General features: G+C 53.1%; 2 protein-coding genes across 3 annotated transcripts in view; one reads left to right on the top strand and one right to left on the bottom strand.

The window, feature by feature from the left end:
• NHSL2 (NHS like 2) overlaps window positions 1-15,925 on the bottom strand; it is a 78,536-nt gene that overhangs the window by 14,541 nt on the left and 48,070 nt on the right. Inside the window, exons 2-4 of one of the 2 annotated variants that reach the window (XM_079909807.1) lie at window positions 5,166-5,321; window positions 2,180-2,307; window positions 1,678-1,873 (exon numbers count right to left, since the gene is read on the bottom strand). In XM_079909807.1, coding sequence (XP_079765933.1) covers window positions 1,678-1,873; window positions 2,180-2,307; window positions 5,166-5,321 — 480 coding nt within the window. Of the gene's footprint in view, window positions 1-1,677; window positions 1,874-2,179; window positions 2,308-2,555; window positions 2,659-5,165; window positions 5,322-15,925 lie in introns of those variants that run through there. The other variant, XM_079909808.1, reaches the window with a different exon arrangement.
• On the top strand, window positions 5,491-10,366 carry RTL5 (retrotransposon Gag like 5). Its single transcript, XM_079909809.1, has 2 exons — window positions 5,491-9,120; window positions 9,402-10,366. Exon 1 carries the CDS (start codon window positions 5,773-5,775, stop codon window positions 7,489-7,491), a length of 1,719 nt encoding a protein of 572 aa, XP_079765935.1. The 5' UTR covers window positions 5,491-5,772; the 3' UTR covers window positions 7,492-9,120; window positions 9,402-10,366.

The raw sequence follows: 15,925 nt of genomic DNA, 5'->3' as shown, positions 1-15,925 counted from the left end.
AGCACGCATGCTAGCTTTCAGAGGTCCACCCGGGGTCACCTGTGAGTCTTAGGTGGCCGAGAGCCATGGTTTTCAACCCTGGCTACATATCGAAATAAACTGGGCAGCTTTTCAAACTCTAATAACTAGACCCCACCTCAGAACACTTAATACTCTGGGAATAGGGCCCAAGTAGAAGCATTTTCTCAAACTCCCCAGGTGATTGATTGTTCATATGTACAGCCCGGGGTGAGAACCACTGGAGTGGAGAGACATGTTGAGACTAGATATTGCTTGATTGCAATCTCTTCTCAGATCAAAGCCTTTATTCAGGCCGATGAAGACAGTGTCTCCAAGAAGCTGCGCCATCCCTCCCCACTATCCAGGAAGCAGTCTGATAGTCTGCCCTCCAGGCACCTGATCACATTTGATCAAAGTTCGCCCCTGCGTGGTGATTGAGATCTATTTTTCTCAAAGCACCCACTCAGTCTTTGCTCCTATGGAATTGCTAGGGCAGGGGCAGGGCGGGGGCAGTGGGGTGAGGTTTGCTGCTCCCCTGCACTGTCTCTCATTCAGCGGCTGCCTAACCAAACCCTCCCCTCTCAGCCCCATGGCCACATAGGTACCCCCTTCCACAGAAAGTGGCTCTGTGGGCAAAACACAGGGCCAGCCTCGTTGACAGCAAGGTAGAAGTTCAAAAACAAAGCACCCACCATCACTTTGTGCGTTTCTCCTCTCAGCCCTCACACCTCTTAGTACATCTCCCTAGGCTCTGGGCTCTATTTCCTGTCTCTAATTTCCTGAGATGACACCAGTGGCGCTGGATTACCCCATATCCAGGGAGCGTCACCGCCTGTGGCCAGAGCTGTCCTCAACATCTTCATCAACTTTTTCCAGCACACCATGGGCTGGCACTGGCTCACAGGGTGCCTCTGGTCCCCTTGGGTTAGGAGGTCTTGATTTCATCAGGCCGTTGGCCCTATCTCCTTCTGAAATGACTGACCCTCTTCCTCTTCCACTTACAGCCGGTGAAGTGTGGAGAATGAATTAATAATGGGCATGGTACAGGGTGCCACATGTCCCCAGAGACACAACCAGCTGAGCTGCGTACATTATTTTCCCCATCTCAAGGTAGTACTGGATCCCTCTTTGGTCTCACACAAGTGCAAGAGGCCCACCTCACTAGGAGACTGAGTGATGACTCAAAGTGCCACAAGGCCCTTGGTCTGTACTCTGGGTCTGATCCTCCCGTTTAGTGCTCGCTTCGGCAGCACATATACTGATCCTCCCGTTTACCACCAGCACTCTGAACCCCACACTTCCCCTGCAACTCCTATCTGTGTGCTCCAAACCCGGCTTCTGGCACAAGAAGTCTTCTTTCCCCAAACCAAACATAACTCATACACTCTAAGTTTCCACAGATGCTCCAAAGAGCACATGAATTCATAAGGTTTTAGAGTTTTCTGTTAAGAGAGTTTCCTTTGCCATCAAATGGTCTCAGTTAGTGTGGCAGGGCCAGTAGAGAGTGAAGAAAGAGCATGCCTCCGTTCCCGGGCGAGAGCCATGACCTTGACAGTGCAGGGTGAGCCAGTAGCAAAGAAAGTCTCGCTCCCTCCCCCAGCACCCAGTGCATTTGGAGAGGATGATCTGTAGTTGGCATGGAGGGAAGCGAACAGAGGCGATGCTAAACAACTCTACCGGAGACATTGATGGGCACGATGTCAGAGTGCGTGGGACAAGGCTGAAGCCATCGCTTCTCCTCTAGGACGGGCAGAGGGAAGGGACTATTCCAGGCAGCTTGCTTGTCGGCTGTGGTAGGCAGGCTCAGGGAGGCCTCAGGGGCCCTCACACCCTGCATGGTAGTCTCATCCTCGCTCAGCTGCCATTTTGTGGGCTGTTGGGAAAGAAGGTGATGGGAAGGGTGTGCTCCCGACTGGAGACGAGCCGTGCCCACAGAATGGCTGTCTAGGCAGGGTGGTTGGAGGCTTCATCTGGGAGGCAGGAAAGTGTGGACAGGCTGCCAGGCCGGACGCCTGCCATGCAGGTCCCATCTCGGCAGGGCCTCAGGATGGCTCTGCTGGTGAGCAGAGATGAGCAGCAGCTTCCAGTGGGTAATGTAAGCAGTTCCAGGTTCCCCGTCAATGGGTGCGGGGCGAGCTCTGCATGCTGGCTCTCCCAGGTGGGGGAGGAGGCAACTCACCATCAGTACAAACTCCAGACGCCTGGCAGACTGGGGCCTTGGGCTGGGAGTGGGCTCAGGGGCCTCATCAGCAGAGCGGAAGGTCTGCCCCAGAAGTCTGGCCTCCGAGTACTGTTCCTCATATTCTTCTGAAAAACAGCACAGTGGATACACACTCTAGGGAGCCACGGCCAAGCGGTGGGCCAGGGAAGGACCATGAGCTTGGGGCTCCTGCTCTAGCTGCCAGGTCTGACTTTCATTGTTTCTTTAGGATAGTTCCCGGCGTCTGAGCCATTTGGGAATGGAAAAATGCCTACTTCCTATGAGGAGAAAAGAGAGTCAATGGATTTGAGTTGTGCTGGTTCGGGGACCAAGCCTTTGTCTCCATGGCCCCCACCTTAAGTGCTCAACTCAGGAAAGAGGCTCAGGATGCAGACGCCTTTTGCTACTCTCTGCTGCAAGATTCTCTCTTTGAAGTCCTGCATCTCTTCAGGTTTTCTGCAACCCTACCAGGGACATGACCTGTGTGAAGCACAAAGAAATTTGCGTTGGGAAGTCCAACATGGAATGCTCCCTTGGATGCTGAGAACTCTTACCTGAGCCTCTGAGGGCTCGGTTCCCTGCACCTTAGTCCCACTGTGGGGGGCATATCAGGTCCAGGAAGGAGAGGGAAGGTGGAGGTAGTGGCGGAGGAGAAAGGAGAAGTTCGGGGGCATCGTTGCAGAATAAGAAGGATGCAGAAGATTTGAATGGGTTTCATTTAAGTGATGAATTCAACGAGTGAAGGAAGTGAGACTAAAGAACAGTCAGGACTCTGCACATTTGAACAGAGATTTGAAGAATCATAGAAACTTGGGGTCAGTAGGGGCCTCGAGGGTTCTCTGGTCCAACATCCCATTCTGGGCTCCGGCTTCCTCAGCATCCCTTCCAGGTGTTTCTTCAGCCTCCACACACACCTGCCTGCAGAGGAGGGGAGAAGCCTTCCTCCCAAGGTGGCTCATTCCATCCAAGGACAGTTGGGGCTTTCAGGCGTGTCAAGAATGTTCTTCCTTATCTTGAGGTAAATTGGCCTCCCCCTAGGTTTCCACCCACGTGTCCTCATTCTGCCCATGGTGGCAACACAGAGCACACTGACTCTTCCTTTCTGCATAGCAGCTCCTCTCTTATCTGAACACAAGGCTCATGGTGTCCCTTAGAATCTTGCTTCTCTAAGCTTGCCACTGCCCTGGCAGGGAGGTGGGGTCATGGCCGTTGTTCAGTTGGGTGGCCCCTCTGCAGTTTTCTGTTCTCCGTAAAAGTTACCCTTTGTTGGTATGGATAAATGACAGCTAATAAGACCTCTTTTCACTTTTAATGTTCACTCAGCAAATATCCTCTTGGGGATCCAGCCCTGTGCCCGGTGCTTCTGGAAACCGGAGAGTAGTAAGAGATGTGATCCTTTACATTCAGAAGCCCAGTCTGGTTAGGTGGACAAAACATATACCTAGGACTAGTAGATGAATGAGTAAATGAATGAACAAATGAAAGAAAAATCAGTTCGGAACTATACAAGTCCTCTTGAGCTGGATGGTACAAAGGGCCTCGTATGAGTGCTTAGGGAGGGAATGATGCAAAGTGCAGAACTAGTGTTAAAGGTCTTTTTCGATGCGGCAAGAATAGAACTTGGAAGAAAGTGTAAGGATTGGAGTGGGGAAGAGGGAGTAAGGGCTTTTAGGCTTGGAAAAGAGGCCCGAATGGGAGAGTGAGTGCCTGGAGGGTGTAAGGAGCTTGTGACTAGCACTGGGGTTTTATTTGTATTATTTTCTCGAGATCTAACTTACCTAAAGTGCACAAATCTTAAGTGTGCAGCTCAGTGAATTCTGACATATTCATGCCCCTTGTAACTGCCATCCAGATATTTGTAGCACCCCAGTAGTCTCTCTCATAGCACTGAGTTTTAATCCTATTGCCACTTACACTGGATAAATCCCTCTGGTCAATGTGTACGTTCTTCACATTGTAAGGTCCTATCGGGGACCACAACTGTTTTTTTCTTTTACATTAATTTTAATATTGTGTCTAAATCGGCCTATGTTCCAAAGGACACAGACTGGGAGTAGATGTTGCATCTTATCTGGGTCTCTCCAGCTGCAAGATACTCTTGCTAATCAGTTTATGGACACCCTATTTTTAATTCTCACAAAATCATGCCATGTGGGGAAGTGGAATCCCCATTTTAAAGATGACTGACTAATCTGAAGCTCAGAGAGGTTGGGTAATCTGCATAATGTCACACAGCTAGTTAGGTGTGGGATTCAAATTAGATTCTGACTCTGTCTGATTTCAAAGTCTCGGTTTTCTCATTCTGCCTGGTGCAGGCAATCTGACTGCTCAGGCATTATGGCTGGGCTGTTTCTCTGGGCTGTGTGGACCCAGCTTTGTGTACAAGGTGCTCATCAGTATACTTCAGAGACATGGGGTTGGGAATTGGGGATGAGGTGAGCTCTGAGTGCTGTGTATTGGGCTTACTTTGGTGAGGCAGGAGCGACCCAGGAGATATGTGGACAAGGTTATTGCAAGAGCAGAGTGAGTGAAGCCCAGAGTGGGAGACCCTGCAGATGCCTCTTTTGTCTTTGGGCACCGGGATTCCAAAGACTTGGGTGATGTTGCAAGAGAAGGCCTGAGGGTATGCGGGCCCATATTGCGGAGTCTCTCATCCAGCGCTCTTTGTAAATGACTTGACCCATGGCCCTGCCTCGGCCTCTGTCCCTTTTCCCCCAGAGACTACTGAACTGAAAAAAATGAGGGAGGGTGACCAGAGGGTGTAAACAGCCCATAGAATTAGGGCTTTTGGAGTCAGTAGTCTGGAAGGTGAAAGATGGAAAGTGTGTGTTTTGTTTCTCAATAGGTTTTCTACTATTCTCTCTCTTTATCTCGCGAGTCCCTGTCCTCTTTCTTCGTCGCCTCCCTCCAGACGCTATGCATCTGTCCCGTGGGCTCCGGCCGCAGCCCCCCTCCCTCTCAGTACCTTGCAACAGGCTCTGGAGATTGAGCTGCGCCTCGCGAAGCAGCTCCTCTACACTCGGGGGCCTGCCCGAGGAGAGGAACACGTTCACTGGCTGTCGCCATGACGACCTCGAGTGGGCAGTCGCTGTCGCATTTTCCCGACCCGAGTTAGCTGCAGCTAGGGAAGGAGAGAGGCAGTGAGAGGCGCCGCCGGCGAGGGGGGGGGCCGGGGGCGGCGCGCGGCGGCCAGTGGGCGCCCGCGGTTCCCCAAGACCCGCCCCGGCCGGGGGTGGGGGGGGTGGCGCGGGCCACGCTTAAAAGGCGGGGACGCGCCAGCCGCAAGATTTTTCCTCGACAGATCGTGCTGCAGTCCGTTCTCTCCCTCGCCACCAGCCTCCGCCCGCCCGATCTTCGCCTCGCTGCCTCGCCGCCCGCCTCCTCCGCCCGGCGCCTCCTGGCTCCCGCCGCCGCCCGCCCTTTGCGCTCCCCGGGACGAGGTAACGCGCCCTGGGCCGAGCCGCCGGGCCCTTGCCCTGGTGGGTGTGGCTCGGCCTCCCGCGCGCCCCGCCGCGGCCCCCGGCTCCCCATCCCACCCCCGCCCGCAGCCCCAGGCCCCCAGGCTAGTCCTGATGTCCGAGGCGGCCGGGAATCTCAATAGCCTCCGCATGGCGAACGTGGCCCTGCGAGAAGAATTAAATGCCCTTCGCGGGGAGAACGCCAATCTGGGCCTTCAGCTCGGCAGAGCCCTGGCCGAGGTCAATTCCTTGCGGGGCAATGTCTCGAGCTACATGCGTTGGCCGGTGCCCGTGGTGCCCGTCCTTTCCGAGGAGAACTTTGAGTTCCCGCTCAGTGAGATTGACGCCGTTCCTGAGGGAGAACTGCCCTTCCTGTGCTGGCCTCCCCCGCGCGCCGAGCCCGAGTACGCCCCAGACGAACTGTTGATTAGCGTGATCCAGGATTGCGGCACCTCCGGCGGGCCCGCCGACCCACCCCCGCTGCCCAGCCCGCCCCCGCCGGCGCTGCCCCCACTCTCGGCCAAGGAGCTGCCCCCGCAGCCTCCTCTGCCGCCGCTGGAGCGGCCCGAGATAGAACCCTTCTCGGGCGACCCAGTCTACCTGGCTGAATTCCTGATGCAGCTAGAGACTTTCATAGCCGACCATGAGGATCATTTCCCCGGGGGCGCTGAGCGGGTGTCCTTTCTGATCTCCTTTTTCGCTGGTGAAGCCAAGGACTGGGCCGTCTCAGTCACCCAGGAAGGAAGCCCCCTGCATGCCAACTTCCCGCGCTTCCTGGATGAAATTCGTAAGGAATTCTGTGGCCCCATCCCCCCAAGTGTGGCAAAAAAAGCCATCCGCAAGCTCAAGCAGGGAGACTGTACCCTGGGCAGCTATGCAGATGCTTTTCAGTTCCTGGCTCAATTCTTGTCTTGGGATGACTGCCGCCTTCAAAACCAATTCCTCAAAGGCCTGTCAGAATTCTTCCGCAAGGAGCTCTTATGGTCAACTGAAATGGCCGACCTGGACGAGCTGATTCTCGAGTGCGTGGAGATAGAAAGAAAAGTGCGTGTCCCCAAGCCAATCCCACTCCCTGGGGTTCGCAATATTTTCTTCCCTTTTGCAGCAGACCGTAATCTTGAAGGTGAAGAGGGAGAAGAGTGCCACAGTGGGGATGAAGATGAAGAGGCATGCAGGCGCAAGCTCCAGGACAAGGACCAGGGGAGGCATGTGAGAGCTATTCAGCAAGAGACCAGGGGGGAGGAGAGGGGGAAGAGGGAGGAAGAGATGAGGAAGAAGGAGCTGAAACAAAAAGGGGAGGAGGACAAGGAGGAGGAAGAAGAAGAGGAGGAGGAAGAAGAGGAGGAGGAAGCAGAGGAGGAAGAGGAGGAGGGGATGAGGAAGAAGAGGAAGAAGGAGGAGGAAGATCAGAATAAGGATGAGAAAGACGATGAGCATGAGGGTGGCCGCCAGGAACCGGAGCAGGAGCTCGAGCAGGAGCCAGAACAGGAGCAAGAGACAGAGGATGAGACCCAAGATGATGACCTGGATGAGCTGATGGAGATAGAGCCCACCTATGCCAATGCTTCATCCCAGACTTCTGGCTACTATCATGAAAATTTCCTAGATGTGTCACCTCCCATCATACAGCCCAGCAGACGGAGGAACCAGAATCGAGTCCCACTTCTGGAGGGCCTTCCAGGTACCAATTCACCATTCTACAGTTCGCCGCCACTGATTCGCCGGGCAGGTCGCCTGGGGCAACGCCAAATACGACGCCGTCCCCCGGTGCTATTCCGCCTCACTCCGAGGCAGGGGGGCCACCGGGCTGCGCGGGGCCGCATTCGCGTGTGAGAGCCGGGGCGAGCTGCCCCCACCCCGGAACACACCCTTCCACTGCGTCCCCTGCCCCTGCTTTCGCTGCCACACCTGCCCCATTGACCGACCAGTACTTAAGGGAGTTCCAAACCTGCAGAACCCGAAGAAGACCTGGAGAACTCCAGACCTTCCTGCGACTGTGACCGGGGAGTGACACCAGGGAAAGGAGGGCTCAGCAGTAGCTGCCCTCTTGGTGTGCACTCTGCTCCGTCCTGCCGCGAGCTAGAGAGCAGGTGTCTGGGCCTGTTCCTGTAAATGAACTGGTCACCCTCTTGTATTTCCCCTCTAGTTGTTCCCAGCCCTCACCCCTCCTGCGTTTATTCACGCTGTGTTCTATGGTTTAATCCTCTGACTAGCTAACCAGGACTTCACCCAATGCCTCACTGCTCTGCCCCAGTGAGTGAAAGGACAGGCTCCACTGAACTCTTAAAGCCACTGAGGCCACTTACTACGTATAATCAGTGGAGAGCAAATGCTATCAAGAAACAGTCCTGGAAGCCTACACTTGCTTCAGGTCACCCCTCCAGCAGGAGGGCCCTGAAGAACCCCCTCCATCTAGCCCAGTGAGAGTATGCAAAACCACGTGTCCAGTGGACCACCCAGCTGAGACCTGACCTTGACTGACTGAGCAAGCTGGTTCCACCTTCCCACAGACTACAGGCTCAGGGCCTCAGGGCTCTCCAGATCTGGGACCCTCTCCTCTTACTACATTACCCTCCTGGGCATCCCCAGTGGAAAGAGCCCAATGTTCCATGCCCTACCCTTTTCCTTGATGTTGCCTAGAGGGTAGGCAGTTGGGTGGGGGAGCCGGAGGAGGAGAAAGCAGCAGCAACAACTCAGTTTGACCTTGTAAGGAGTGACTCTTTCCTTAGGGATGGTGGTCTCCTCCCCCGGCCAGGCCTTGGACTGCAGTCTCCAGCCAAAGGTCTTGGCAGAAGATTTGCCATCCTTGGGGTTCCAGAGGTGGCCTAATTGGCCTTCCCTTCCCAGACTGCCAGAGAGAGAGGCCCAAGGCCTGCTCTTCAACTCCAACTTAAAGGACTCCTTATTTCTGAGAGTAGAGAGGAAGGTCCTCTCTACAGAGACTTCACCCACTGCAGCCTTGCAGTCGGGATGACCTTGTGTCTCTCACATTCGGGGCAAGCCATGGCCTGGCGCTGGGCATCGAGTAGGCGGTGAGGCCTAAGCGGTTGACTGCCTCCTAGTAACTCCTGGGGCTTCTGGGTCCTAACCTAGGGGCCCTCATAGAGACCTGCTGCTTGCCTTGGGTCCAGAAAACACTGCTTCTGCAGTGAAAAATACACAGTATGTCACTCTGGCCACAGAATGCCAGTCAGATCCACTGCTGGCCTGAACTGCCCTCCACACTGGGCTTCCTGCACAGGGCCTGGCAGCTGGGCAAGTGCAGCCGAAGTGTCTGAGGCCAAAGGGAGGAAAACATGGTAAATTAAGCCTCTGTTCCTCACCGGAGTCTGATAGGTAACCTCAGCCCAGCCTTAGGATTTTGAGCCCAGAGGCAAGAGGAAGGAGCTGGAGGAAGAGGAGTCATGGAGAAACCCAGTCCTCCGGCTGGTTTCTGGTGAGGTCTCTGTTCATCAGTGAGAGGTAAGAAGCCCTTTTGTTGCTCACACATTTCTCAGCCTGGGGATCGGTGGAGCCAAGTTCCTATAACCTGTTGCTATCTTTTAAAAAGGCTACTACCCCCCTCCTCCAAAGAGAAAAGTAACACATAATCATTATAGGAAAATTGGCAAATAGAGAAAACGATAAGAGAACCCCAAAGCCCCAAACATTCAGAATCCCACCACACAGACGCAAGCACTGTTAACACTTTCTTTCTAGTGTGTTCTCACTGCATCTTTTTTTTTTTTTTTTTTTTTTTTTAGCGGTACGCGGGCCTCTCACTGTTGTGGCCCCTCCCGCTGCGGAGCACAGGCTCCGGACGCGCAGGCTCAGCAGGCATGGCTCACGGACCCAGCCGCTCCGCGGCACGTGGGATCCTCGCGGACCGGGACACGAACCCACGTCCCCCTCATCGGCAGGCGGACCCTCAACCACTGCGCCACCAGGGAAGCCCCCTCACTGCGTCTTTTCAAAGCCAAGATCATCCTGCAAGCTCTCGATCAGCAGGATTTAAAATGGCTGCCACCTATGCAGTCACACAGACTGAATCATTTATTTAAGCATTCTCCTAATGTGTTGGACATGTCAATTGCCTGGTTTCCCCCATCCCCACCAGTGCAGGAGTAAATAACCCTGTAAAGAAAAGTTTGTCTGTTTTTCAGCTATTTCCTCAGGAGAGAGTTCCAGAAGGGGAACCGCTGTTCTTCAAAGCCGTGGACCCTGTTTGCTGGTGGTCGACACGCTGGCCCTGCTGCCCACGTGCCTGCCAGAGAAGTGCAAAGGACAGGTGCCTTGCACGCCCATCTCCAGGGACCCCTCAGCACAGGCCCTGCCTGTTCCCATGGTGCTTCTCATCCTGAGCCCGCGTAGCTTCAGCCGGGGAAAGGGCAGATGAGCAGTGAGCTGGTTTCTGGCCCTCTGGTGGCAAGGGGGCTTGGGCTCCCTTTGACCCTCTTCCCCCCTTTTCCCAGGTCTTCAATATTGTGATGTAACAGCCACAAGGGCTGTAAGAGGAACTATGGGCTTTGGGTGCTTTCTTGGGTTGGAAGAGGGGTGGGTGGGGATGGGGGGATGCATGCAGGGGTATGAAGGCTGCCCACGGATTCCCAGAGACCCGGGAAGAAATCGTTTGAAACCAATGTGTTATTGTATATTGTTGCATTACTGTGTTGTGAAGATGAGAAATCGTTCTGTATGCTAAAGCTTTCTCCTCAATAAAAAAGATAGAGGGTGTGTAAAGACTGTGTCTCTCTGGGTTACTGAGCAAGCACAGAAGCCCACCTAGGAGGCATTAGGTACTTACCAGGCACTTCGCCTGGATCAACCCTAGCCTGAAGCCTTGACGTCCTTCGATGAGGAAACTAAGGGCCCTAGCCTACCGAGTTTGTGGATGGCAGAAGTTGTCAGGAGGGAAGTGGAGGGACTAGGTATCTTGAAAAACAGCATTAGTTCTCCACTAATATAAAGACATAAAGGTATGAGTGGTCTAGCCCTACCCTACCATCCTATAACAGTGCTGCCCCCCGGCCCCCAAACACACACACCCCCGCACACACCCCCACACACAGGACTTTGGAGGGAGGGAGGGGGCCCACATCGGGGAAGGGGGAGGGCCCTTCCACTTCTTGGCACTAGATGGTGCTATGGGACACCAGTGAGAAAGCTGGTGAAGATTTTTAAATACATCCCTAGAGCAGTCCACGCAGACACCCTCCAGCAAGATTTCACTGCTCCTCACAGATTGTGGGGGCAGAAGAAACTGAATCCCATTCTGGGATTTGCTCAAGTTTCCCAGCCATGAGTTGAAATTTCTTCCCCTGGGACAGTGGGTGAGAACGTTTATGGACTTATACCCCCTACCAGGTATAAGTGCCGTTCCAGGCACTACACATCCGTTATCTCATTTCATCTCACCCCCATCTTACAGATGAGGAAACTGGCTTAGAGAGGAGAAGTCACTGGCCCAAAGTTTACAGCTGCTAAGCGGCTCTATCACAGCACCGCAGCTACCCATTCATCAGCTCCAGGGATGCTTCGCCCCTCTCTGCCTCCCCTCCAGTGGCCCTCCTGTTTCCCGGGTCTGCTCTGTCCTGCCCACCTGTCCTCTTGCCCTGCCACTGTACAGGCGTGCGGTGAGAAACAAAGCCAGGCATCAGAGTTGCACTTGCTTTGCCTCTTTATGGGGAGGGAGGGAGGGAGGAAGCCAGCTTGTTTCTGACTGTGTGCCAGACACTTTCACCACATTTCATTCCCACACTCAGTGAGGCAGGTAATGGTGTTTTCTTTTAGAGCGGAGGGACCTGAATTTCAGAGATATTAGGTTGCATGGGGGACTTGGGTCTTTGTGACTCCCAGACCCATACTCTCTCAACTCTGATACTCCATGCCCTTTCCCAGGAAAGCCCCCTGACGAGCTCAAGCCTCAACCTGACTGGATTCTGGGTCTTTGCCAAAGCAACCAGGTATGCATCAGGTGCCCTCTCTCTGGAGGCTCCAGAACCAGTCAGTTCTGCCCTGCAGGGAAGGGCCTGCAGAGCAAGCCAGGCCAGTGGTAGGGCTGAGTTTACTGCGATGAGTATGCATGAGTGTGTGGCTGACTGCCCCTTCTGGGGAGGGACAGGGCTGTGGGGCTGTGAGCAGCATCAGTGAGCACTAGGGTTCCCCTTTCTGCTTCAGGGGGTCAGATAAAGTCTCCAGCACCCCCTGGAGTTTCTCACGCCATTGCAGGTAGGGAATAGGTGATCCCAGATTGAGTGTGCGATGGCCCATCAGAGCCGGCGGGGGAAAGTAAGAGCAGGGTCAGCCTTGCCCACCCCTGCAGTGGGGAGCCCTATGAGTATAGGGGAAAAAACCCTGGATTCCATTCCGGCCCCACCACTGACTGGATTTGGGACCCTATGTGAGTCCCATTCCTGCTCAGAACACAGTTTCCTCATCTGCCTAGTCCCTGGGGCCCAGCACATGGCTGGATACACAGTAGGATCGCAACCCCAGTTTGGTACATAAACTAAGAAGTGAGTGAATAAATGGGCCGCTGGATGGAGACCTAGAGGTAGCTTGCCGAGGGCATCTGCAGATGGCATGAAGCTTGGAGGACCAGAGGATCCCCTCCAAAATGGAATCAGGAGCACCCCCGCAATCTCTCTAACTTGGAAGCATGTACTGAAATGACCTTTACTAGGTGCACTTGTGAGATCTTGCAGTTAAGTTCCGAAAACCATCTGCAGAAGCCCGAGTGGGGAAGATGTGGATGAGAAGAAACTTGTGAAAAAAAAAATCTGAAAACCTGAGTTGATGGGGGCTCAGGATGAATCAGCAGACTGCCATGGCTGCCAGAAATGCTAATACCTTCTGGGGCTGCTGCAACAGAGTGAGTGCGAGACCCAGGAGATGGACAGGGCCCACCTGGGATCCTGGCTGCCCAATGGAAGGTGACCAGGTTGCATCTCACAGAAGCCCTTTTGCATGCCCAAAATAGGAAAATAGAGCAAAAGCCAGGAAGAAGGAAGGAAGGAAAGAGTGGGGGCAGTAGAAGGGTGACAAGGATGGCAAGAGTCATAAAAACTCTGTTCCCAAGGTATGGAGGAAGGCAGAGAAAAGCTGCTGCCTGTGAAGCAGGCTTCACTGTTCCTCTCATTCATTTTGTGAGGAAACCGGCAGCTCAAGGTCACTTGCTCCATTTGCAGAGTTTTACTGTGAACTCCAGCGGTTAGACCTCCATAACTCTTAACCTCCACCCTACACTCACAACCCACGCTGGTAGAATCAGAATGTCCAGGAATTTCTATTTCTGAAAAGCTCCCTAGGCAATTCTACTGACCAGCTCAGCCCAGTGCAGAAAACAGCATTGGGGACCAACTAGCCCGCATGATAGTTAGCAGCCAGTTTGGTCCTGAGACTTCCCATAGAGTTCCCTGGAGCAGGAACCAGCCTGGAGATCCTGAACTAGCACACAGTAAGTAATCAAGAAATATTTGTGCAATGATCCCCCAGCATGTACCATGATCTGGTGTGAGCTCGCCCCTCCAGGACACCTGCTTAGATCGCACCTCCTGAGAGAGGTGTGCCATAGGATCAGTGCAGAAATCTGACTTTGAGAAACCAGGTCCTAAGCCTTAACCCTTGACCGCCAGAACTGACTCCCCTGGGGCCTTGGCCCCTCCCAGGGGATGAGGACAGACATTAACAAGGCAAGAGATTACCCCCAAATGGGGATGGGGGCTCTACCTCCGGCTAGCACTTCCTGCATCCTGCCCAGACAAGGGAAAGCTCGGCAGACCACTTCTCCCCAGGGACTCCACAGACACAGAAACACAAAGCCCAGGGTTCTCGGTTGCCCTGGTAACAGCGGGACCTACTTGGAAGAAAATAGCCTCTGAAAGGCTTAGGAGGGTGGATATTTCCTTTGACAGAGGGCAGGCTCTGACCTGTTCTTCACGGCCCCTGTGCCCTTCCTGCCTGCCACACAGAGGGGTACAGCTGGGGCCCCTCACCTCGGCTACTCTCCCAGGAGGGCAGGGCCAGAAAATAAGGCCCTGGCTTTTTATTCTGCTCTTGCTGTGTACTGTTAATACGAGAAAGAGGCTAAAGTGGAAGGTGTTAGTCTGTGAATTCATGGCGACTGTCCTCTGGCCCAAGGAAGCTTTTCCATCCACAACCAAACTTGAGGAGGGCAAGTGCCCCGAGGAATTGCCGGTTTGGTCCTACCTCCTCTTCACCACTTAGTGCAGACACGTGAGCCAGAAGGAGTGTCACAAGTTCCAGACTCCTCCCCACCCAGTTTAGCCCCCCCCCCCATCTCTCCCCTGGACTGCTGAAGTAGCCTCCCTGCTGGTCTAACCAGCCTCCAGTCTCAACTCCTAATCAATCCACCTTCTACACGCCTGCTTGTAGTGTGGGTGGGCATGGTCCTTTGAACGCACAAATCTGCTCCTGTTGCTCCTATACAAAAACCCTTCAGTGGCTTTCCTTCCTCTATTGGAAGACTTGGGGACTCGGTTCTGGCCTTCCTCACTAGCTGGTTATAAACAAACTACCTATGCCGTCTCATCTGCCCATGCCAACCTTCTTCCCTCTTCCATTCAGTCCAAACCCCAGACATCCTGAATTACTTTCTTCTTTCCTTACATTCCGGGCCCTTTTATGCCTCTGGCCCTTTGCGCACTCTATTCCCTCTGCTTTAAAAATTCATAAGCATTCCTGGCCCCACTCCAATTGGCGATCTCCTCCACTCCAAGACCACTTCCTCCACGATGCTGCCTTCACTCCCCAGACAAGCTCCTGCTTTTCTGAGTCCCCAGTCACTCCCCTGCCCCTGACCCCAATGCTCCATAAGGCTTGAGCAGAGGCTGGTTCATGACCCCAAATGAGCTTGGTGCTCATTTGTCCCCTTTGCACATGGGGGCTGCACTGGCAGTAGCCTTTGGGAGGAGGACTGGCTTCCTGAGATCTGGCTGAGGGCTGACGGTATGCAAGTGGAACTGGGAGCACCACCCCTCCCCACCCCTCCCCGCCATCAAGTTGGAGGTGTGGACAGTAGGAATAAGTTGGGAAGGAAAAGCAGGAGGGTGCAGAGCTTGTCCATTCCCGACTAAGCCCCCTGTTGATGGTCCCTGTCTCCTCTTTGGGGGACCATCACTCCCAATCTGTGATGTGGTGGAGAGAGACATCTGCTGGGCTTGTGAATCCCACAGACCTGGCTTTGAACTCTGGCTCTGCCATTTCCTTGTGTGTACCCTTGGGTCAGTCATTTCACCTCTCTAAGCCCCAGTTTCCTTTTTCTAAAAATGGAGATAATAATAGTAGATATTAGTGAGATAATTGATATGAAATGACAACAACAATAAAAATAGCTAATACTTACTAGCACTTACTATTGGTTGGGCACTAAGCGCTTTACACTGATTAACTCATTGAATCATCACTACAACCCTATAAAAGTGTAGGTAGTGTTATTATTCCCCATTCTGAAGGTTAAGAAACAGCAGGGAAATTTTAACTTGCCCAATGTCACAGCACTAGCATGCTAATGCTTTCGAGCCCTCCAGTAAGCCAGGGAAAGTTCTGTGGAGCAGAAATGAGGCCAGTGGAGCAGGAGAGTGCCAAGATCCAGGGCTGGGGTCTCAATCCCTTTTAGATCATGGGTCCCTCTAGCAGTTTGGTGAAACCTCTGGACTCCTTCTCAGAATAATGTTTTCAGATGCATAAAATATAATGCATAGAATTAAAAAGGAAATGAATCATATTGAAATAGTTACAAAATACTTTTAAGAAATTATGATCTAGTTATGTTACTACTTTAATAATGCATTAAGTTACAAGACTGAGTGGCAAGTCTATAGATTAGAAGTTTTGAAGTGATGATGAGCATAAGTAACTTTCTTGAGATACAATAACTGTAATCTGATATGAAAATATTTGTGATTTCTATTGGGGATAAAGTCACAGATACTATTAATACTATTATGCTGGCTGCCTACATTCCTAGTTTGAGGAAATGCTAAATTTCTGTTAGAGGTTAGTGGAAAATGATCAAAAAATTTTCCCATCCAAGTTCACAGACCCCCTAAATTCTTTCCACCCCTTGGAGGTCCATAGAGCTGAAGATGAGAAGCCCTGCCCTCGGGTGTCAGAGAAAAGACAATAGCTGAACTGTAAGCTCCCAGGAGAAGCTGGGGGCTGGCAGAAAGACAAGTGTGTGGTTTCTCTTTCAAGAACTGTTTACAGAAATCATGAAGTCTGGCAGCTCCCTCTTCCTCTTGGTCCTGAGTCAGCAGCCCAGGGTGGG

This window comes from Stenella coeruleoalba (assembly GCF_951394435.1).
Source record: "Stenella coeruleoalba genome assembly, chromosome: X".
NCBI lineage: Eukaryota > Metazoa > Chordata > Mammalia > Artiodactyla > Delphinidae > Stenella > Stenella coeruleoalba.
The sequence above is the reverse complement of the archived record's forward strand: the minus strand, read 5'-3'. Positions and strand labels throughout refer to the sequence as shown.

What these genes read in the sequence shown, in the direction of transcription:
- RTL5 (XM_079909809.1), top strand. Translation starts at nt 5,773, where the DNA reads ATGTCCGAGGCGGCCGGGAATCTCAATAGCCTCCGCATGGCGAACGTG.